Raw genomic sequence first — 24,461 nt, forward strand, 5'->3', positions numbered from 1 at the left:
CTTGGCTTTGGGAAAATCAAATTTTCCTTTGGCCTGCTGGTGGGACACTGCAGGGAGCATTGGGAAAAGGTTCTGACAGGATTTTAGCTGGACTTCCCCACTTTTCAAGCATGTCAGAGCTTCCAGGTTTGCCTTTTCTTGGACGAGGATTATCTCAGTTGAACAAAGAGCAAAATGTGAGCAACTAATCAGTTTTAGGTTCTCTTTACTCCAGTGGTAATTGCTTTAATGCAATCGATTAAAAGGGAATTTTAATGATCTTGCTAATTGTGCTTCTAAAGGAAATATGACAGTTATTATTGAACTCAATTTATTATTTCCCATCGGTTTGGAAAATCAAAAATAAGCTTTTAGAATGCACCATCCCCTGCAGTCTCACTTGTTTGTTTCTTATATTTGCATGCCATCTTTGTAAATAATGGTAAAATAGAAACAGTGAAGCAATTGTATTCAGCTCATAATTTTTCCCTCTCTAACCTGTGTTGTGGGAGATGCAAGAGAAAGGCAACACTCCTGCCTGAGGTCAGCAAAGGCAGTGCATGTTCCCATGTGCCCAGACAGCCAAGAAAAGCAGTTTATTTCTGTACTGGACTCCTTTCCAGGGAGGCACTACCCGTAGCTGCCTCTAAACACAAACACTGGGCTCTACTCAGCAGAAATTAATGCACTCAGCTGCAAGTTGCACATCAGAATTATTTATTCAGAAATAATAAACATGCTTTGTCAACACAGACATTGAGCATTTCACATAGGAAGGCTTTGTAGTGCCTTTCCTCAAGAATTCCTGGACTAATTTAAAGTATTCAGGGAGCACCTTATTCACTTTTAAATGCCCAGAGTCCACACTATAGGTTGAAGCTCACTTATCCCATAAATTTATTTTTCTTAAATTCATAAAGTATGGGCAGCATTACAAATGTTAATGCTCCCATTAGAGGATCATAATTTAAAAATACCAGCATTCTCCAAAGGCTCCAGCAGCGTGTCATTTCCCTGCTTTATTAAAATGAATGAACAGATGTACAATTTATTTCTACTGAACTATCATCTAAATTCATAAGCTATTTCTCATGTGCCTGAAATCCACATTGGTTTCCCATTTTCTTTGCCTTAGAAAGAAAAAAAAATAACTTCCCACTCTGCCATTTATCACGGTGGGGATATAAAGGAGAAGTGCCCTCTGCACTTCAGTCACTTTGGACTAATCCCCTCACTGCAATTTCAATCCCATCTCTCCAAGGCTATTCAGCACTAGCCAGGCCCTGGGACAGGCAGGATCCCACTGGAAAACTCCCTGCCATGTCTGCTGGAGGGCTCCAAGGGCATTGCCCACCCTCCCTGGCACAGCAAGGGGCACAGAGCTCTTCTGCTGCCCTGGCATTTATGGGGCTGGGGCACTCCATGCAATATCCCAGCCACAAGTTGGGGGAAATCAAGGAAGGGCTAAATAATGATGGCAAGTGGCAGAGGTGAGAAGGTTGGGTGTAATTGAGTGTTGTGTTCAGTTCTGGGCCCCTCAGTTGAGGAAAGAGATTGAGGGGCTGGAGCAAGTCCAGAGAAGAGCAACAAGGCTGGAGAAGGGACTGGAGCACAAGGGCTGTGGGGAGAGGCTGAGGGAGCTGGGGGTGTTCAGCCTGGAGAAGAGGAGGCTCAGAGGTGACCTCAGCACTGTCTGGAACTGCCTGAAGGGAAGTTCTGGCCAGGTGGGGGTTGGTCTCTTCTCCCAGGCACTCAGCAATAGGACAAGGGGGCACGATGGGCTCAAGCTCTGCCAGGGGAAATTGAAGTTGGAGATCAGAAAAAAATTCTTTGCAGAGAGAGTGCTCAGGCATTGGAATGGGCTGCCCAGAGAGGGGGTGGATTCCTCATCCCTGGAGGTTTTTAACCTGAGCTTGGCCATGGCACTGAGTGCCATGATCTGGTAAAGGGACTGGAGTTGGACCAAGGGTTGGACTTGATGATCTTGGAGGTCTTTTCCAACCCAATCCATTCTATGATTCTGTGATTATATTTAAGACTACAAGTTGAGGGAATGAAGGTGAGGATTTCTGTGAGTCAGAGTCCTATTTATTGCATTCCACTCCATTCCATTCCATTCCTACTGGTGGGGAAAGAGAGGAAAGGACAGCCCTGATGTCTCTCTGGGAAGGTGTGGGAATGTACCATGGAATAAGGACCTTGGTCTCTTTGGCTCAGCTGAGCAGAGATGGGGCAAGGACACAACTGTGCCCTGAAACTGCATCCAGAGAGGTGATGGATTCCCCATCCCTGGAGGTTTTTAACCTGAGCTTGGCCGTGGCACTGAGTGCCATGATCTGGTAAAGGGACTGGAGCTGGACCAAGGGTTGGACTCGATGATCTCGGAGGTCTTTTCCAACCCAATCAATTCTATGATTCTATGATTCTAATTGCCATGGCATTTGCTGCCAAGGAACACGTGCCAGCTGGTCCCAGGCACCCAAAATGTCATTTTATGTGTCTGGAAACACGGCAGGTGCTCCCTGGGAGTGATACACAAAATAAGACAGAGAAGGGGTTACATGGAATAGAACTATGGAGGTTTCAAACACGTGAAAGAGGCATTTTCCATGAGGAAAATGAGTATAAAATCCCAGACAGTTTGCTCTCAGCCTGTCACTATTCTTATTTGTTGGCAAGGTTTGTGGGCAGTGTAAGGGTGGCATTTTCCACTAATTGCATGTGAGAAATGACATGTTCTAGGGTTTCTGGCAGCATTTCTTCTGTAAATCCTTTTTTTAAGGATTGGTATTGTAAGAAAATCCAAAAAGTTTCAATGATTTGAAGCTAAAAGCTGAATTCTCAGGCTCACTTTCTGGTTTTTTAATATTTTTCTTTCTTTTTTTTTTTTTCCTTTTAAAAATCACTTTGGCAAAGAGAGTAGTGGAACAGAACGTGAATCAATCTGCTTCCTTCATTTCATAACTGCTCCGGAATTTCAATGCAGGCCTTTAAATTCCTCTTTGCCAGACAATTCAGGAAAGTGATGAAGTAATGGTTGAGATCTGTTAAAAAGCATGATTTCCTTCAGAAATCTTGTCTGCTTGGCAGGAGCAGTTTGTTCCTGTGGGACTGCAAGGGAAGAGTTTTTAATTCTCCAGTAAAAATGGAGCAGTTCTGACAGGAGCAGGAATTTTGCTGTGGTGGCCACTCTGCAGAAAACCTCCAAACAATTAAATTTGCACATCTAGTTTTGCCATTCTTGTTCCTTTAGAATCCTTCCCCAAGCTGAGATCATAATTATTTTTCCCCATTCCCTTTCCTTACATTTCGTTGCCAAAAGAGAACATGGCCAGTCAGGGAAGCAAATGCTGGAGGCACAATTTTCATCTTTTATCTGCAGTGAGGAGGGGAAATGTGATTTTGCAGTTCCACTCAGTGTCTCCAGCTGTCAGCACCAAATCCAGGGTAATGAAGAATCTGTACCATGGGGAGTTTCAGACTGGAATCTCAGTTGGCAAAATCCTTCCTATCACTTGCTTTTTATCATTGGTGTTTGTCCTTGGCAATCCAGGGAGCTTCCAGAAAGTTAATGATCATCATGAACCTTAAAAATGTTAGAAAATTAGGTAGAAGTGTTTTGCTCTCTGCAGATTACTGGATTTGGGCTTATCATGACTTTTCAGGGAAGGATTCTCAAGATATCTTCAAGTCCCTCCCTCCCATTTGTATAATTTCCAGTATTTGCTTCTCTTTCCTTCCAGAGCTTTGAGGTTACAGTCTGTGATCTCCCAGAACCCTCTACAGTCCTTCAGCTTCCATGCTAGAAACCAGTTTTGCCTCATCTCTGATGAGAACTTTCCTTCCCTCCACTGCGGCCCATCCCTTCTTGGCCTCGTGCCCTGTGGAGGTGACCCATGGACAATCCTCTTCCCACAGCAACCCAGGGTGATGTGCAGCTCAGAGTCCTGCAAGGCCACCAGCTCTGGGCATCTTCTCTCCCCCTTCTCCTTGCCCTGGGCAGGATCAGGTGTTGGCATCCAGCTGGGACTCCCCATGGTTGGGCAGATGGCACAACTGCTGCCTCTGCCCCGTGCCCGGTGCCACTTCTGCCCATCTCAGCAGTGCTTTGCTGTGTCCACAACATCCAACTGCCTTTATTGCCCAGGATTTTTTCCAGTGCAGAACAAGTGACTGAAGCCCCACGTGCTGTGTGAGGTTTCTTTTCTTCCCTGCCCAGCACAGGAGGGGAGGGCTGTGTGTGTCTGCAGCCCTTTGATGTGCTGAGGCTTTGCTGCTCTTTGTTTTCTTCCACACACGTGGCTTTGTGGAGAACTGATTATGTTATTTAGGTGTTTTCTCTGTATTTGCTTTGGATTTTGGGACAGAACAGGCTGAGAATGTTTCAGAATATTTGGTAGAGATATTTCAGAATATTTGGTAGAGAACAGGCTGATGTTTCAGAATATTTGGTAGAGATATTTCAGAATATTTGGTAGAGAACAGGCTGATGTTTCAGAATATTTGGTAGAGATATTTCAGAATATTTGGTAGAGAACAGGCTGAGAATGTTTCAGAATATTTGGTAGAGATATTTCAGAATATTTGGTAGAGAACAGGCTGAGAATATTTCATACATGAGAGTCTGTGTCCCCCATACAGGGCTCTGTAGGCCCTCTCTGAAGGCTTCCTGGTCCTCTGTCCCATTTAGACACCTTGTGATCTTCTCCACATCCCTGTTAATCCCCCAAACTTCTGACCTGCAGTTCTCCTGCACTTCTCTTTTGGGTTTTGCCCGAGGTAAGGCAGCCTGACAGCTGTGCCAGGCTTTGTGCTGTGGGTAAATGGACACACAGGAGGAGACCCACAATTCCAGAGTTACCTGGGAGTGAGTTTCATTAGGAGAATGTTTTATAACCATAGAGCACTTCTCATTCCAAAGAACCCCAAAGGAACATATGGAAAATGGATCTTCTCTGTGGGCAAGAAGAAGATTAAATTGCAACTTTCTGCTGCTTGCAGGGAAAGTGGAGTTGTAAGACTTCATTTTCTTTATTAAAGAATACTTCTCAGGAAAGTTGCTTTAATTTCTAAAGAATCATTGCAAATAAGAGCTAAGCCTGGTATTGTTACACTCAAAATCTTGTTGATGGGCAAAGGGAAAGCCCAACTTATATATAAAGGTGAGAATTTATTGTTAGTAAATTTGAAAACTAATCCAAGTCCATCCTAGTCCAAGGATCATTATTAATTCAGATTGAATTACTAAAAAAAATACTTTTCAATTTAGGAATGTTTTAAATAGTGATAATTCAACATATACCAAATTTTTGTAGACACTCTTCTTAGCTCAGCCCCTTTTCCTGCTCTTCCTCTCATTGATTCTTTGTTCCTCTGGGTCATAAATGTGGTGGATTCATCCCAGTGTTTGTGGTCAGGGTGTTAAGGCCAGTTGTCATCACCTGGAGTGCCTTGCCAGGACAAACATGATGTTCATGCTCATCATTTCCTCCTCCTCCCTTTGGGATCATTTGGGCTCATATTTATGTATTTGCTGACGTGCTTTTGAGTGTTGCTCTTTCTCCACGGGCCTGGAGCTCCATGTCATGGCCCAGTTTACTATATATGATCTCTCTGACATTTGTTGGCCACTCTACACCTTTTGGAGTGCAGAGGAAGCTCTTCATCATCATCAGTCCCCTGAGATGGTGCCAATCATCCCACCCTGGGGCAGGAGGCAGAGCTGGGGCTGGGGCAGCCTCAGGACCCCCCAGAGCAATGTCTGTGGATCAGCAGACCAGGATCCTTGGACAGGACACAAAACTACCCAGCAGGAGTCAAGCTGAGCTGCTGCCCATTGTGTGTGAAGTGCCTTGAGGTTCTCAGGGAGTAGTAAGAGGTCTTTTTTATGTTCCATCCCAGACACAGCACTGGCTGTTCAGGTGAGTGAAGTGCAGAGCTGGTGCCTTTAATGAGCTCCCCAAACTCCACCTGAGGCACTCACAAAGATGCTGCACTGCCTCAACTAGGGCTGTGGTGGATCTCAGCTCACCAAAGGCTCTGCTCAGAGGACAAATGAAGTGGTACTCAGCTGAACAGTATTAAAAATCCAGCAAAAGTAGAGCTAAAATATGGCAGTGGCAACAGGGACAAATGGAGAGAACAAAGAGGACTTTTCTGAGCCACCAGGAACCAGGAAAACCACAACTGAGCTGTGAAAATGTGTGTCTGTCAGCAAAGGTTACTGTGCAGGTTAACACAGGCATCTTTTCTTCCTCTGTTTTTCCTTTCTCCCTCCAAGCTCAATGCCCCCGACTTTAGGAGTGAAAATATCACAAGTAATTGAAGTTGCAAACCCCAGCAGAATATTAAATTAGAAATTAAGCAAAGATGTCCATCAGTTGGAGCACAGAAATCCTGGGCAATTTTTCTAATGCAATGTTACAGCAGTTGGAATTATTTTTTTTTCCCCAACTGCTTCACTAACTGAATTGATTGAATTAAATGTGTTCTGTGGTGCCAGAGAACCTCTGACCCCAGTTACTCAGGATAATCAGGGGGTAATCAGCCTGCTGTGATCTGAGCTCCAAAAGGAACAAGAACACTGGAAGGTTCAGGGAGCCTGTGCTGCCATTAATCAGATGTCGTCAGGGTTTGATTATAAATCCTAAAGACCACCAAATTGTTACAACATGGTTTAATCCACTAAAAATTAGGTGTCTGCATATTAATCACCGAGCTGAATGTCTGAAGGAGATTGCTTTTCTAGTAAGTGAAGTCAGGTGTCAATGCTTTGGAATGTCCCACAGTTTAGTAATAAATATAATGATCAGCATCAGCACAAAAGTAGCATTAGCCAGATTAAAAAAAGATTTTGTTTTAACCTCAGATAGATTTTTTTTTCCTCCTCCTGCTGGAGTTTTACAGCTCCACTGAAATTGTTCCTCATGTTTCCACTCCAATTACGAGCTTGCTCAGAAGCAAGAAATAGGATATGTTTCTAGTTACCTGCAAGCACAGCATTTTTCTGCCTTCCAGGGGGAGGAAGGTTGGTACTTGCAGTATATCACACTGCTGTGGATAGAAATAAAGTGGTATTTATTGTCCCTTAAAATGATTTCCCCCAGAACTGGCAAGCTCAGTTGAAAAATCTGTATCTAGAAATGTGTGTTAGGATCCAATTAATTTCTGGTGTACTTGCTTGCTCTCCTTGGGAAGAGTTCAGGGTGGCAAACTTGATGCAGATGTATGAGCATATTATGTGGAAGTTTGCACAGCAGAACAGTCTTAAGAGAGAGGAATAGCCCAGTCACTTAATAAACCAACGCTCTTCATACATGTCCTGATTTAATGAGCACTCAGCCCTCTGGAAAAGCTTTTTGGTATCAACCAAAGATGATACCAAATGTTTATTTATCTCATTGGTGTCACCTGTGTTTCCTGGGAATTGCCTTTATTGGCATAGTTGGCCTGCTTGGAGTTGGAGAAGTTAAGCTGCTGCTCCAGGATTTCCAGGCACACCACTGGGAGGAGGGAATTGGCTGGAATGTGGCCATCCCAGCAAGAGACAGCCTTAGTGCTCCTGCCTGCATGGGGTCACCTGGAATGGTTCAACTTGCTGCCCCAGACTGACCATGGAGTGCATTTGTGCTCAGGGTGGTGCTTCCCACCTTCCAGACGTGCTGCAGTGTTGGGCTTCACAGGCACAAACCCCAGGATGTGCCCCTGGGACAGGCCACTGCTGCAGTTCATGGAATCTCAGAATAGTTGGGGTTGGAAGGACCTTGAAGGTCCTCCCGTTCCACCCCTGCCATGGGCATGGAAACCTTCCACTAGACCAGGTTGCTTGAACACTCACAGGGTGGGGCTTCTCTGGGCAACCTGTGCCAGGGCCTGCCCACCCTCACAGGGAAGAATTTCCTCCTAACATTCAATCTAAACCTGACCTCCTTCAGCTGAAAGCCATTCCCACCTGTCCATGTCAAAGGTCCCCCCCCAGCCCTCTTGTAGGTCCTGGAGGCTGGTCTAAGGCAGCAGGTTCAGGTGGCCCCTGCAGCCCTCCCAGGGCAGCTGTGACACTTTGATTCAGGGGGTTTGGCCTCCATGGCACACACATTTCCCTGCCCAGTGCCGTGACCTCCCTGCTAATTCTTGGTGCTCAGACACAAGAACTGCCACCAAACTGGCCATTCCCAATCTCGAAATAGCTTAGAGAGAATTCAGTATCAGCCATATATCAAAATCCTTTGCTCATTTTCCTCCTCCTTGTTAATGAAATGGAACTTCCCTCACACAAAATAGGTCCAGCCAAGGCTGCAGTAGTGTTTGTGTTTGAGAAGGTTGTGTGTACACACATATCATGTTAGGGAAACATAAATTACCAGTGAGAAAATGAAAGGGCCCCGAATGTTCCCTTTGTGACATTCTAGACATGAAATAAGCACACAACAGGCACTTACAAAAGGAATGTTTCATTTTCCTTTATTACCAGTATTTTTCTTTCAAGGAAAGATGAAATGAGCCCTGGCAGAAGGAGCTGGGGGGAGATGGAGACCATCAGTGTCCTTAGGGCAGAAAGCAACACATCCCTTTGGGCATACCTTGGGTTTTTCCTGACCTTTCCTCAGCTCTGCAGGGCCAAACCAAACATCTGTTGCTGCATTCTGCACTCCCTGAGCAGCACTCTGTGTCTCAATAGAGGCTTAAATCACGTGTGTTTTCCAAACAGGCCACCCCAGCTGTCAGTGAACTGCCTCCCTGAGCCTTTGAAACCTCCTTTGAAACCTCCCATCAGGTGTGGGATGGGGTGACTCAGCTCACCATTAGCCAAATACACTGCATTTATTTCTAGTATTCCTTATTCCTGTCCTTGGAAAAAGACTTCCTGTGCCAATAGGTTTAGAGACCTCAGGTCCTCGCTGTTCCCTGTCAGGGTAATGAGAGTTCTGGATGTTCAGGATATGATAAAGATTTCTCTGCTGTGGGAGGAAAACAGAAAAGCAAAGAGATCATTAATCATGAAAGTACACCTATGTCTCTGATCTCTAAATGATTCTTTTTGTATTGTGGCTTTCTCACAGAGCAGGAACGTTTTGCTCAATGAATGTTGAGCAAACTGGATGTAGACCAGATAATTTGAGAAAAAAAAAAAGTTATGTATATCCATTAGAAGGAGCTACATGCAGTAGACTCCATTCATCACTTTGTCAGCAGACTTGGAAGATTTCTTGTGTTCAGATGGATTGAAATATGGAGTGTTCAGCCCAAATTCTCCTTCCCCCACTCAGATTTTCACAGAAAACAAAATGCTGGCTAGAGATTTCACTTTTCAACCTCAGCCAGATTCTGTATGACTGCAGATAATACAGCCTGTAAACTTCCATCTGTACCTCCTGCTTCCACTGGAGCAGTGTGAAACCTTGCAGAGTCCTTATCTGCTTCCAAAATAATCTTCAAACCGGGATAACTTCAGCCAGCTCTCAGCTGAAGGGGCTTGTAAATCTAGGGCACCTCATGCCCATCAGTTGGCACAACCCAAAATGCCAGGAGTTTGGGGAAATGATGGGATTTGTAGCTGAAATATTCTAGAGATACAAGTTGCTTTGAATGGTGCTCACCAAAGCCCCTGTGAGGAACTTGAACTGCCCTCAAAACATCTGTTGTTGGCAGCCTGGGCCATGACCAGCTGCAAACTGGCACAGGGAATGTGTCTCTTCTTTGGAGTGAGTGCCCTCTGGGGGCACAAAGGGCAGGATTTCTCATCTGCTTTCATGTGTTTCTCTTTCTCAGTGAGGCAACGATTCTGCCATGGAGAATAGAACCATAGAATCACAGAATCATAGAATGGATTGGGTTGGAAAAGACCTCCAAGATCATCAAATCCAACCCTTGGTCCAACTCCAGTCCCTTCACCAGATCATGGCACTCAGTGCCAGGGCCAAGCTCAGGTTAAAAACCTCCAGGGATGGGGAATCCACCCCCTCTCTGGGCAGCCCATTCCAATGCCTGAGCACTCTCTCTGCAAAGAAGTTTTTTCTGCTCTCCAACTTCAATTTCCCCTGGCAGAGCTTGAGCCCATCGTGCCCCCTTGTCCTATTGCTGAGTGCCTGGGAGAAGAGACCAACCCCCACCTGGCCAGAACTTCCCTTCAGGCAGTTCCAGACAGTGCTGAGGTCACCTCTGAGCCTCCTCTTCTCCAGGCTAAACACCCCCAGCTCCCTCAGCCTCTCCCCACAGCACTTGTGCTCCAGTCCCTTCTCCAGCCTCGTTGCTCTTCTCTGGCCCCGCTCCATAAAATCTCCTTTATGTTGCAATTTCCACCTCTCTGCAAACACCAGGCTGCAAACACCTGCTAAGAATATGGTTCAGTCTTGAAATATTAGATGAACAAAATGCCTCTAGATTTTCATCCAGAAAATTTCTGTTCTTTCTTCTACCTAGAACGAAACCTTTCCTTTTTGTTTTTGTTTTAACTTCCATTACTTTACTTTTGTACAGCACTAAAATACAGTTTTCATATATGTGAAAAGTCCTAAGAGTTGCCTTTGTAAAGCAGAGTCACAACATCCCTTCTCTATTTCCTACAGGTAAACCTGACAATAATTTAAAATTCACCAGTAGTTTTCATTCACTGGAGCTTCTGTCACTGCCCAGCTCCCTGTCCATCTGTACAGAGGCCACAATGAATTTATTTACACCTGGGAGGAGTAAAGCCATTACAGGAATTTCTCCATCACTCCTCTCAATTTCCCAGACTATAGTAAATTAACTGGTCTCTGGATATGCATTTTAAGGTTAAATGCTAATTAAAAATATTTTTAATCCATGAAATTTGCACATAAAAATTAGGTATATAAATTTATATATATGTACATATATATATGCACATATACATGTAAAAATTGTCATTTTATCTACTATTTCAATGCTCAGAGAGGAGTAAATTCATCTTTCCTGCTGTTAGGGGGCCTAAATAGTAAAGGCAAAAGCTTCAAGAGTTAAAAAGGAGATGGTTTTGGAACCCATTCCATGTCCAGACCCCAAAACTATGAGCCATAGGTGGCTCCTACACTTTTCACTAAGGCAGTACCAGTAAACTCAGCCATATAAATTCACATGTTAATCTGCAGCAGCAGAAAAGTTGGTTTGGGTAGGAAAAAGTCTCTGTTGCAAATGGAAGAGGAGCATTTTACAAGGGCTCCTTCCCTTCCCTTGTCACTGTTGTTGGGAAAGGTGAGAACTCCATGGATTGATGGGGAAGAAAAGCCTGTAAAGCTTTTTTTGCTCCTGGCTGACAGCAGATGCTGCAGTGGCTGGAAAATGAAGACAAATCCAGCTCAGTCTACTCTATTTAGGGTTCATTCCATTTAAAGAAGACATCCAGCACCTTAGAAAGCAGACAGGCTTAGCTCTGCTCTCCAGGGGAAGTGCTCTGAGGGAGAATTAACCCCTGGCTGGGTTGGCTGAGTGCCCTCAGCAGTGTGAGAGGCAATAGGTGTAGTCAGGCTTGGCCACATCCTCATTTTCTGTCAGGCTGTTGTTTTAAACATAAGGTTTGTTCTACCTGCAGTGAAAGAATTTTTATAGCTAAGAAAATAACATAATTCTTTGAGTTTTCCTCAAAAATGCCTCAAATTTAATAAACACAGTGACCTTTTGCTGTCCACATGGAGAAAGGTTCTGGGATATGCCCACCATTCTGGAAGTGTCCATTGTATTTGTAGTGCTTGGGTTTTCTAGAAACACTTGAATGCACCTTGCATTTATAGGTGGAAAAGTGAAAAAGAATCCTTCCTAAATTATTTATGAATTCAGGGAAGAAAAGGAGAGCATGTTTGTCTTCCTTCTGCATCTTCAGACAACAGTGCTGCATTTGATGTTCACCTGGAGGGAACAGGCTTTGAAGCAGCCACTCAACATATGACTAATACATGTTAGAATTATCTTTTTGCCTTCACTCAGTGAGGCCACGAGCTGGGCTGAGACACAGCCAGAGTGCTGGAAACAAAAGTCTGAGGAACAACTCAAAAAGGTGGTTGTTTTCAAGTATCCTTCCCCATCACTTATTTAGAGTCCCTGAATGGGTTTTTAGTCTTCTGCAAGTACTTAAATGAGAGGATTGAATCCAACATCAGCTCTGAATTGGCTTTCAGCAAAGCTGTGGGAAAGAAGCAGGAAGAAAGTCCTTTAAATCCATGTATGAGTCTTTGGAGGATCTTACTCTGTAGATCTTCCAGAGTTTTCTATGACTTAAGATGTCTGCAAGAAAGATTCTTTGCACTGATGGCCTTACAGGCAACTCTTGTAGGACTCAGCAGGTCATCCCTTCATCCATCCATCCATCCATCCATCCATCCATCCATCCATCCATCCATCCATCCATCCATCCATCCATCCATCCCTTCATCCATCCATCCATCCGTCCCTCCATCCCTCCCTCCTTCCCTCTCTTCCTCCCTCCATCCATCCATTTTACCTTGTTATTTTTGCATTCTGATCCTGTAAAGCTCAATCATGAATTTTAATACCTAAAGAGTTCTTGCAGTGTCTCACTGAATCCCAGGAATAGCTTGGCTTTAACCTGGTGGCAAACTGCTCACAGAGGGACTTGTACCTGGAGCCTGGCAATGAAGTCATCTAAAACTTCCCTTTTTTTGATCATTCATGACTAATATTAGTGATATAAAGCATCTTTGTGGCTATCAATAAAAAAATCACAACTTTATAGAGCCTGTAGAATCTGTAGCCCTGTCACAGAGAGCACAACTGGACCTTTAGCCTTCCCTTTAGCTCATTGATCTTTAGGATTTGTTGCCCTTGTTGCAGACTGCAACAAAGTTTTTGCAGGCAAAAATACTCACTCAGTCCTTCATTACTGAGTCCTTCATTACTTTTACTTTGGAAAGTAACTGGGGTGTGCCTTGAAAGAGGCATTTACAATACAGAGCCTGTGAAAATCATTCAAAAACAAAATGTGAACATGAATCCAAAATGATTATGATCAATTTCACATATTCTGAAAGGTGTTTTTCTCAGCTACAATTGAATTCTTTCTGTAATTTCACTAGGGAGAGGAAAGAGTATTATGTACTTAGAAAAAACTTGGAGAAAGCTGAAAGCAACACTTTAAGTTAAGAAATAATATAGTGCCTACGAGGCAGCATTGTGGCAGTAAGACAATGCCAATAACTGAAGCCTGTTTAGGTGACTCACAGCTATAATTTCTCATTTGCATGTAGTTTACACCATCAAATCCTTGCCATACCATGAGAATGCTTTATATTTACATGGTGTCTTTCATCTAAGTGGCTTTCAAAGTGCTTCATGTGTTGCTTGATGTGCAGCTTATATAAATCGAATCCATTACACTAATACAGATATTTTTGCTGTGAAATTCAGCTGCTGTTTGTGTCCCCACAGTAAAGGCTATGCACAATCTTAAGAGAGAAAATACCTCCCAGCTCTGTAGAAGAGATCAGGGAGAATGAAATACCGAGTTCAAATTTGCCTGGGCCACAAAACTGTCTCTGAAATGGCTCATGTGGAGAGTTTGGTACAAAGTGCAGCTGGTCAGGTCCTGTTTCCCAGCCCTGGGTCCTTGTGAAAGGGCACTGAGGGATGAGCAGCATCCCTTTGTCCAGTGCACAGATAGAATCACAGAATCACAGAATCACAGAATCCTCATAGAATCACAGAATCACAGAATCATAGAATCAATTGGGTTGGAAAAGACCTCCGAGATCATCAAGTCCAGCCCTCAGATGTTGTGCTGAGTAGTCCCTCCAAGCTCCATGTGACTTGGTTTATTGTTACCTGCCAAGTTGGGCTTTGTGTCCCTCTGAATCCCACAAGAAATGCCCATTCCTGGCATTTCTGAGCTTCTCATCCCTGATTGATTGAGAATGCACACCTTGGTGATCACTCTGAAAAGTCTTTTGTTCTTGGAGATATTCCAGATACAGAGCTATGGAATATTCATTGTTTCCTTACCAAATAAATGCTGGAAATTCAGGTATTCATGTACTGAAAGGCAGTGTGTAAAAAAAAAAAAAAGACACAAAGGGCAAGTATAAACTTGTCATCATGTTTTCAAGAAATTAGATGAAGAAAATAAGATTGAAAAAGCAGAGTGGACTCCAGTGGAGGGGCACAGTTACAACAATACAACTTCCCCGTGGAATTTCTAACAGAGATATAATGAACTAATACATGCCTTTATTTGCCATCTTTCATGATAGATAGATGAGGAAGCAAACACATGAGAGCAGCAAAGAATACCCTCAACTGGCATTTCAGCCTGATAAATGCAAACTGACATGCAGTTTTAATTTGTTTGTTCTTGATTGGGACTCCCAGTGTGCAGAATCCTAATGAGCCCTGGGGCAGTGATCACCAGCCCTGCACTGTTTGCTGCCTGTGCCAGCTCCTTTGGCTGGGGAGGGCAGTGCCCCACCCAGAGACAGTTCTCAGGGGCTTCACAAAGGTGTTACCCCTGCTGTGGTGGGCAGCAGACACTCAGGGCATTCTGAGCCAGCTGAGGTCACTTCTTTGTCTCCTCTGAGAAGTCACTAAACAGATCCTCAGTGAGGCTTTGAATGAGGCCCTCAGGTGAGAGTCCAGTTTTCATCTGCTCTGGGTGCCATTGCAGTTGTGTTTGAGGCTGAGGTGGGTTAGTGCCTGCCTGGATTCTCAGTTAATACCATTTTACAAAGTAATCCCATTTCCCATGGACCTGCCCCCTGGTGGAAATGGGACAAGGCTGGTTTTAATTCAGACTGTCCAAAGTCATGTTGCCATCAGTGAGAGGTCCCACTGCAGTGTCCCACCAGCTCACCACAGAGCTCAGGAAGAGGAGGAGGATGTGGCACAGAGTTATGTGCTCGCTCCACCAGGAAACAGCCACTGAAATTAAGCTTGGAAGATCCAGAGCAGGGAGGAGTCATTTGGCTGCTGGACTGAGGTTATCAGAAAAAACTTCTTTGCAGAGAGAGTGCTCAGGCATTGGAATGGGCTGCCCAGAGAGGGGGTGGATTCCCCATCCCTGGAGGTTTTGAAACTGAGCTTGGCCGTGGCACTGAGTGCCATGATCTGGTAAAGGGACTGGAGTTGGCCCAAGGGTTGGACTTGATGATCTCAGAGGTCTTTTCCAACCCAATCAGTTCTATGATTCTGTGATTCTATGATCTCATCTGCTCAGAGCTGTGCTGGGTGCTGCTACCTGGGCTGTGTTCCAGCAGAGCTGTTTGACCATTCATTGTTTCCTTGCCATCCCTACTGACTCCTGTGTTGTAAGAAAGAGAAGCTGCTTGTTCTCACCCCCAGGAACTTCCATGCCCAATGGAACTGTATTGTGGTCTCTCTCAAGAATGTCCAGTGGTCCATATTTTGTGCCCACCAGGCAAACATTGCTGACTTGTGACATTTTCAAGTCTGTTTGTGCATCCTCTCGAGCTTTGTCTACATCCATCACTGTATTTCCCAGTGTCTTTTAATTCCCCATTATATGTTTTTTACTCAATGTTTCCTCCTAATTTACTATCTGTTGTCTGTCCTGGTGTATTTTGACATAGGATTTTGGGTACCAAAAGAAGAGAATTGGGTCCTATGTTTCCCTATACTTATAAAACTCTAGATATGACAGAATTGCTGAATTTTTCTAGGCTGTATGCATGAGAGGCACAATAAATGGCCTGTCAGCCCACAGAGCAGGTCAGCCTTACATCTTGGAATCCTCAGTAGGAGTGAGTGCTCAGAGATCCTTCCAGCAAACCCACTCTGGCCCAGGGTATTCACCTTCTAAATTATTATTTTTAATATGGGTCCAAATGGCAGCAGTTTAAATAAGGTACTGAACTCATTTACTTTACTCTTAATTTATAGTGGTGCTTAGGGGATGTGCAGATATTTAAAAGGAGTAAAATCAATTAACTTGTGATCCAATTATCTGTGTTAACCACTGTGGGGTTTTGGTTTAGAGCTGGTTCAGACTCCCCCACATCAGCACCATGCCATGAGAGTGTAAATCTTCCACTGTGAAATATCATCAACCTCTGGTTATATTTTCTCTGGTTCTAATCTAATTCCTATTTTTGCCCTTTCATAGTGTTTTAATTCCCTTCTTTACTTTTGTTGGTGAAAAGGGACCCTGTAGAAGTGCAACAGATTTTTCTAAATGCTAGAAAATCTATTCTTTGTATAAAGGTGGCTGAGCAGGCAAAAGAACTTCCCTTCCAGGTATATTTTCCTGGGCCACACTATTCCACAGCAGATATGTGCCTTTTGCAATCCCAAATCTGTGATTCATTACCCTTTTCATGTTATAAATTTAGAGCAGACCTTTGTGACAGCTTCTGTGATCTGCTCATTCTGCTTTTTCACCCACCTTGAACAGGTTTAATATTCCAGACAGCTCCAAATACCCTCTCTATCTATGTGGTCATTTCTAGGATGTGAAGGATGCTGGGGTGGCTGTACCACTATGCTTGGAATTATTTTCCTTGGCACAGCCTCTGCCTGTAGGTGTTGGCATTTCCTTGCCCTGCAGGACTCAAGAGCTGGGCAGTTTTGTGCCCCACAACCCTCTGTATCCTTTCTCCACCACCAACCCTCTTCAGGCACTGAGAGCTGTTCCTCAAGGAGGAGAAAATGGGGGTGCAGAAGGAATCCAACCCCAGCTGAGATCCCCTTGAGTCAGATATCCTGACATTCAGTATTGTTTGAACCAGCTGGCACATCGTGGCAACCTTTTCCATCACAGCCTGGCACTGGTGGAGTAAAAATAATGAATTTATCTCATGGCTTCCCCATTATGTGTGTGAATAAAATAGATCTTTTAACATTTTAGCCTAAAAGGTCTTGCTGTCCCCAAGGTGAGCCAGGGAGTATTGAACACTCTAATTGAATCAGACTAGAGGATTAAGGAAAAGATTTTTCAGAAGGATCAATATGAATTAGGAGCAGATGCCCACTCAAATCTAAGGGTTGGATTCTTTACTAGGAGGCTCCTGGAATTCTGGTCACCTTTTTCTGTAGCTGAGTAGAAATTGGTTGGTAAATTGGTGGGGAAAAAGTTCTGATCTTTATGCTTCTGATGTCTTATATTATACATGCTCAAGTTGAGATAATATGAAATAATCTGAAAATATCAATCAGGCTAATTGCTTATTTTCAATTAGAGTAGGAGCTGTCCAAGTCTGCTTTCCAGTCACAGCATTTGGCTGAGCTGGAAGGAATACAATTTTGGTAATTATTCTTCTGTTATTTTCAAGATTCTTAATAGAGTTTTTTCTTTTCATTTGTTTCAAAGCAAGTGAAAATATTATTATATTATCATTTAGAGTTAATTAAACTGCAAATGAGCTTAATGAACTGTCTGAAACAAAGCTCAATCACAACCTGTTACATATTAACTATCAAGACCAAAAGAATCTTTTAAATTTTTGTTAGATATACCACAGAAGATAGAAATAGCCAATCATTAATGTCATCCTTTTATAGAATCAGGTTGGAGGCTGGAAAGATTGAACTCAATGCACACACCCAACTTATACAGCAAGACTGAACCAGGGTTTGGAAAGATAAGTCAAATCTCTTGGAATAAAAGGAAAACAAAGACAAGTGAACACAGGGGAAGACATAGTTGTCTTTTTTGTATTTTAGTATGAGGAAATTCATTTTATCTATTGTCTGTCCAGATTGGGAAATCTATATATTAATAAGCCATTATTTTCTGGATTCATAGAATCATAGAATCAATTGGGTTTGAAAAGACCTCCAAGATCATCGAGTCCAACCCTTGGTCCAACTCCAGTCCCTTTACCAGATCATGGCACTCAGTGCCACGGCCAATCTGTGTTTAAATATCTCTAGGGATGGGGAATCCACCCCCTCTCTGGGCAGCCCATTCCAATGCCTGAGCACTCTCTCTGCAAAGAATATTTTTCTGCTCTCCAACTTCAATTTCCCCTGGCAGAGCTTGAGCCCATCGTGCCCCCTTGTCCTATTGCTGAGTGCCTGGGAGAAGAGACCAACCCCCACCTGGCCAGAACTTCCCTTCAGGCAGTTCCAGACAGCGCTGAGGTCACCTCTGAGCCTCCTCTTCTCCAGGCTGAACACCCCCAGCTCCCTCAGCCTCTCCCCATAGGACTTGTGCTCCAGTCCCTTCTCCAGCCTTGTTGCTCTTCTCTGGACTTGCTCCAGCACCTCAATATCCTTTCTGAACTGAGGGGCCCAGAACTGAACACAGTAGTCTCACAAAATCTTCTGTAGTGTTATGACTTCATGTGGTCTGTGAGACAAAAACATTTAATCCTTTAGTCTTCAACATTTTAGTCCTCAAGGTCTCGAAGCCACTTGGGTGAGTTTTGCCCCTGAGCGATACATTGTCACCCACGAGGCAGCAAAACCCATTTGTGTCATCGCAGTTTGTGATTTCAGACTCTGCAAGGCTTAATCCCTAGAAATGCTAAGGTTTCTAATGATCTCTAATGGCAGTGCTGCTGCTCAGCACTTCTCAGGATTAGGTGTGTTATCACCCTGGCTGATCCACCTCCAGAGCAGGTATTATCTTATCACTCTTGGAGCCAGAGCTTTTAGCACGTCAGCCTCAAGCACTTGAAAGGTGAGCTGCATTATTAAGCTTGACCCTTACAAGCTTTTCCAATGGTTTGCTTAATGTTTCTCCTACATAAATAAGAATGATGTTATACCCTGTTTGTCTGGAGAGTAAATTAGAATTTTCTCCCAGGGTCGAGTCACACAGCACTGCCACACATTTCACAAGGTCATAAAAAATTTCTTCCACTGCAGGAAGAAAGTAGCACTGACTTTTAGTCATGCAGACAAAGTGGTAGCATGAGGTCCAATTATTTCTGAGTGTCTTGGAGCAAACCCTCCAAAAAATGCTCTGGGAATGCCTGTTGTGAAACATGTCTTGTGTCCTGATAATGGTGTAGTGAAGAACTCATATGTGTGGGATAATTTATGGAAATAGGAGTCTGAAATGTAGAACTGGATTATTTGTAAATAATTTTGAGGGCAAGAGTGGGCTGCATTATTCAGCTTCCTCTGCCCATAGCCAGGAGGATCATAGAATCATAGAATGGATTGGATTGGAAAAGACCTCTGAGATCATCGAGTCCAACCCTTGGTCCAACTCCAGTCCCTTTACCAGATCATGGCACTCAGTGCCACAGCCAACCTCAGGTTAAAAACCTCCAGGGATGGTGAATCCACCCCCTCTCTGGGCAGCCCATTCCAATGCCTGAGCACTCTCTCTGCAAAGAAGTTTTTTCTGGTCTCCAACTTCAATTTCCCCTGGCAGAGCTTGAGCCCATCATGCCCCCTTGTCCTATTGCTGAGTGCCTGGGAGAAGAGACCAACCCCCATCTGGCCAGAACTTCCCTTCAGGCAGTTCCAGACAGTGCTGAGGTCACCTCTGAGCCTCCTCTTCTCCAGGCTAAACACCCCCACCTCCCTCAGCCTCTCCCCACAGCACTTGTGCTCCAGTCCCTTCTCCAGCCTCATTGCTCTTCTCTGGCCCCGCTCCAGCCCCTCAATCTCTTTCCTGAAGGACAGTCCCCTTTCTGACAGGATGTGCACCTGTGCAGCACTGCAAGTGTTTTCATGCCTCATTTTCCAACCACATGAGATGAACTGTCTTCTTTAGCTCAGACCCTTCCAAGGCTTGATTCCCATCACATGGCTGCTTATCTGCCATCTCTTAAGGGAGAGCAGCTGTAATGTGCTGCCTCATATTTCATGAGTGAGTTTGCATTATTTAGAGCCTCTAACATTCAGCTTCGGTCAAGGATTCCATCTTTCTCCTGTTGAGGTAAATAATTAATGCTGCCTTGGATAGTTCTTGTCTGTGTGGGGGGTCACTAAATGAAACCAGTAACAATTTCCTCTGTGTTCTTTTCCAGTTCCAAGCCACAGTGAAGGAGGGAGTCACGGGTGTCATCGTGAACTTAACCGTGGGCGACAGAGATGACCCTGTGACTGGAGCATGGAGAGCTGTCTACACCATCATCAATGGCAATCCAGGGCAGAGCTTTGAGATCCACACCAACCCCCAGACTAATGAGGGAATGCTCTCTGTGGTCAAAGTAAGAACAGTTTCCTTTTTTCCTGCATTATTTGTTTTCTGCAGAAGAGAAGGCACAGCAGGGATAAGTTCTTCAAAGATACATCGTTGGCTACCAGCCCTTGCCCAAATATGTGTATAAGCCCTTCTTCTGTCACAGTAAACTTTTTTTTCATCCCTAAGAACTGCCTGTTCCTACCTGGATTGCCACTGTGCTTGAATAACAGCCAGGTTTGCAGTAAGCATCACAATTAATAGTGAGACTTTCCAAGAAGGTTTTGTTTGTGGCTGAAGGGACAATTACAACTGAAGGGCCCTATTTTATTCTCTGAGATCACAGATGCCAATCCCAGGGGAGTGAGGGATGACTTCTCACTGAACTGGAGGGCTGTCTTTGGTGCCACAGCTCTAAAGTCTCATGGAAACATTTATTGCCTGTCTTTCTATGGAGACAATTCTATGTCTCACACTTAAAATAAAAACTGGTCCTGGTTGCTGCCTGTGCCAGAATTCGCTGTGTTTGACTTCAGAAGAAGAATTTTCAATTCTTAAGACAAATGGAATGTATTTCCATGGCAGTACTTTTGATTTCAAGACAGGAGTTGAGAAAGCATCTGGTGTTATTGTCATAAGTAGCTACTAAGTATGACTGATTTGCTTGTTAAATGCATCTTACATCATAAATAACCATGTACATATGAAAGTTGAATTATATGTATGAGAATTGAATTATGTGTATGAGAATTGAATTATGTGTATGGGAATTGAATTATATGTATGAGAATTGAATTATGTGTACAAGGTAGGGCAAAAAAAAGTATATGCTCTTGGACAGAGGGACTTCTCCATCTCTTTTTAAGTCTCTCATGCTCATTATCTTCAATGCACTTTAGAACTGACAGATGCTAAACTAAGCTAAGCCTAATGCTGAACTCTGGCCAAGTGTCAGGAACAGTGAGTGCTGTTGTCCTTTTCTGGCTATTTCACCTTGCCAGTTTGCAATGGGCTCAAGGAAAAGGTGCCCAGCACTGTGTTTGCCCCCTGCCCTCTGACCCCATGCCATGTTTTGCAGCCTTTAGACTACGAGATCTCGGCCTTTCACACGCTGCTCATCAAGGTGGAGAACGAAGACCCTCTGATCCCAGACATAGCCTATGGGCCCAGCTCCACAGCCACGGTGCAGATCACCGTGGAGGACGTGAACGAGGGCCCCGTGTTCCACCCCAACCCCATGGCAGTGATCAAGCAGGAGAACATCCCGGTGGGCAGCGTGGTGCTGACGGTGAACGCCACCGACCCCGACACGCTGCAGCACCAGACCATCAGGTGGGTGCAGCGCCCTCGGGTTTGCAGCCACCACAAGGTGGGCATGGCTTTGTGCCCAGGACTTTGCCTGCCAGTAGAGAATCACATTCAGGTTGGGCTGGCTCTGCACAGTGATGCCTGAAAAGTCTGTAAAAAAGACTCCAAGCCAAATTTTGGTAGGAGATAAGAGGGTAGTTACTTTAATGATCACCCAGACTCACCCAGGAATACACCAACACATCCGTGGGCAAGCTCTGATTTCCATGGCTTTTATATCATGATCCATCCAATCACTATTTTACACATCTCCAGTTCAACCTTTTTCCCGCCCCAGTCCCACCCCCTCAGGATTTGAGGCTGGGGTCGGTGAGACCTCCTCTTCATCAGTCCTCCTTTTCCTCAGGCTCCTGGAATTCTTCCAGTGTTCTGATTTCTGGGTCACTCTGCCCTGTGTTTTTGTCACCTTTTGATATTCTTCAACCTTCTACCTTGAAAAAAAGACCAAACAGATAAAGGAGTTTGAGCTCATTCTTCTGGGACAGGGGTAGTGACAGAAAGACATGAAACTCAAGTTGCTAGAAATATTAACACACTGGATCTACTTTGCTACAGCTACTGTGCTCCTAAAGTGTATAAAACATGAAAATCAAAAATCAAAAATCCTTCCTGCATCAATAGGAAGAAGTCACAATTTCTTGTTTCTTCCACAGGAAGAGATTCAGTTTCATGAAAACACAGAACTGCATTAAATAGGGAACAAAAGTTTTCCAGGTTATGAGATTCCTGCAGTAGAACAATCAAGTGCCACAAGCAGTAGACAAAACTTTGCAGAGTGTTTCAAAATTGCTTTTAACCTGCTTGTTTATTCCTTTTCCTTCCATGACAGCCAAAGAAAATGTGTCCAAATTGAAAATGTGCATAGAAATCCTGTATCTGTTTTACACAGGGGTGAAATGAATTAATCAGCACTTACAATGTCTCTCAGTGAAATAACACCATCCATCCACATTCAAGATCTGGGAAAATTTTTTCCAGGGAAAGACTGAAGCTAAAATCAGCTAAGACTTGGCTTGTCCAGAGAAATGGAATTAAATTATTATTTCTGTGCTATGATAATACAATCCCACACATACACCACGTCACCAGGAGCAAACACAGGCATTTTGTGGCATCACCATCTTCTATTTTGATCCACCTGCTTTGCTCTTTTGGGTTTAGATTTGTTGAACATGAAAAATCAACCACTTTGTTCTCCACTACTAAACTGACCTCCCAGACAGCTTTTCTCTAACTGCAGGTTGGGCACCACCACCAAAACCTGCAGCTGCTTTAATTTCTCATCCTTACTAATTTCCCCTCGATATCAGTGTCTATAAAACCTCTGTGAGAAGGACTTCAAAGCTTCACCTGCACCATGTGCACTGCCAGTCTGTACCACAGGCACAGATTCCTCTGCTATCACAGGGGTTTGGCAGTGATTGTGCTGCTCTCAAAGAAGGCTTGACACAAATACTGCTCTGCAGTAAGAGATGTGCCCATCTTGAAGGGGTTCTGTGGCAGTGACAAGGGTGGGTGAGCAATTCACTGCACAGGACCTGGGTTTGGATGGTGAGAAGGTGCTTCAAGCAGGTCAATGTGCTCATCTCCAAGACAGGAGGCAGATAATTAAAAGTTTCAGTTCTCTGCATCACCATGTTGTGAATAGCACATGAATATTTCAGGTTTTTCCTATCAAACCCCCCTCTGACTTCTATCACTGAAACCCTGAAGGATGACTCTTGGCATATGTCATTCCCCTTGTGTTTTAAATGTGTTTATTTACAGAATGACTTTTTATTCTCAAGTTTAGCTTTTCCTACAAACATTTCTTATTTCTTTCCCAGTTTGTGTCCATGGATGGAGTTTCTGTTGCTTGTCAGACTGAGCAGGATGAGCCTCAGTGGGACTACCCAGGGCCTGGTTGGGACAGGGGGCAGATATTTATCCCCTCTGAGATTTGGGCTGAGTTTAAGAAACAGAATTATTGAAGTGTTCCATGACTTTATGTGTTTTCATGGGAGATAAGAAGAGTCGTAGTAATTAATGTACCAGTTGATTTTGTGGTGCTAAAAGAGAAAAGCCATGAAAATGTAAGGATTTGGATATCAAACCCAGCAATCCAGGAACTATAAACTGAAATTTTCCCCTTGATTTTGCTGAATTTCTCCTCACTACATTGGCACTGAAATTACAGGACATAGCAGATAGTGACTGAATGTTCTTAAGTGAGGTTTAAGTGTTGTGTGTGACATAAACACATTTACAGCCCACCACATCTCCCAAGGGGCTGGGAAGGAACTCTGAGAGCTGGGCTAAAAGATCCTCAAAAGCCAAACAGAATTTTCCCAGAAATGTTACTGTATCTGCATAGAGGAGTGATCAGAAACAGAAACTGTGCCAAGGGAAGTGGCTGTGTAAGTTAGAAGAAAACAATGCAAATGGAGTGGAAAGCTGGGAAATGATGGAATGAATCAGGAAAGGCAAATTTCACTACCTGGAAGTCCTTTTGCTGGAATAACAGGGAAACATAAACCAGCATTTCTAAAAGGTGTTACTGGGACACCTGGCTTTGAGCAGGGGAAAAAAACCTGCAGGATGTAAGAACAGCACCTGCAGTTAAGGACAGCGTAAAAATTAATGTATAAAGGCCAAACCCACTCACCAGGTGGGGTGTGGGTGGAACATTTTCCCCCAAGTTCCTGCAGACAGGAGTGTGGTCAGAGCTGGGGCCAAGGGCAGGACTTTTGCAGAGCCCACAGACACAAACTCCAGACTGTGCTGCTGTAATTGTGTAATCAGAGTCCTTGCTGTGATTATACTGGTAAAATAAAGGCCAAGCAGGGGCAGCACAGATTGCAAATGAGATATTGCATTAAATATTAATGGCCAGGAGCAAGCAGTGGTTTGTCTGGCAGAAGGAATGAATTCCAGATTTGTGTAGTGTGTGCTCTGTGAACAGAGTGAACAAGGCACAGATCTGTTCAAAATGGGCACAACAACAGAGAATTAGGAATGTTGGTGTTTGGTTTTTTTTTTATTTTCAACCTATTACAGCTGAGCTATGTCTGACTGCAGG

At 44.0% G+C, this 24,461-nt stretch overlaps 1 protein-coding gene across 2 annotated transcripts in view; it reads left to right on the forward strand.

Moving 5' to 3' along the window:
* CDH13 (cadherin 13) overlaps window positions 1-24,461 on the forward strand; it is a 450,489-nt gene that overhangs the window by 375,833 nt on the left and 50,195 nt on the right. For both annotated transcript variants that reach the window (XM_071567404.1, XM_071567403.1), the window contains exons 9-10: window positions 19,881-20,063; window positions 21,114-21,367. In XM_071567404.1, coding sequence (XP_071423505.1) covers window positions 19,881-20,063; window positions 21,114-21,367 — 437 coding nt within the window. The remainder of the gene's footprint in view (window positions 1-19,880; window positions 20,064-21,113; window positions 21,368-24,461) is intronic.

This window comes from Pithys albifrons, chromosome 12, assembly GCF_047495875.1.
Source record: "Pithys albifrons albifrons isolate INPA30051 chromosome 12, PitAlb_v1, whole genome shotgun sequence".
NCBI lineage: Eukaryota > Metazoa > Chordata > Aves > Passeriformes > Thamnophilidae > Pithys > Pithys albifrons.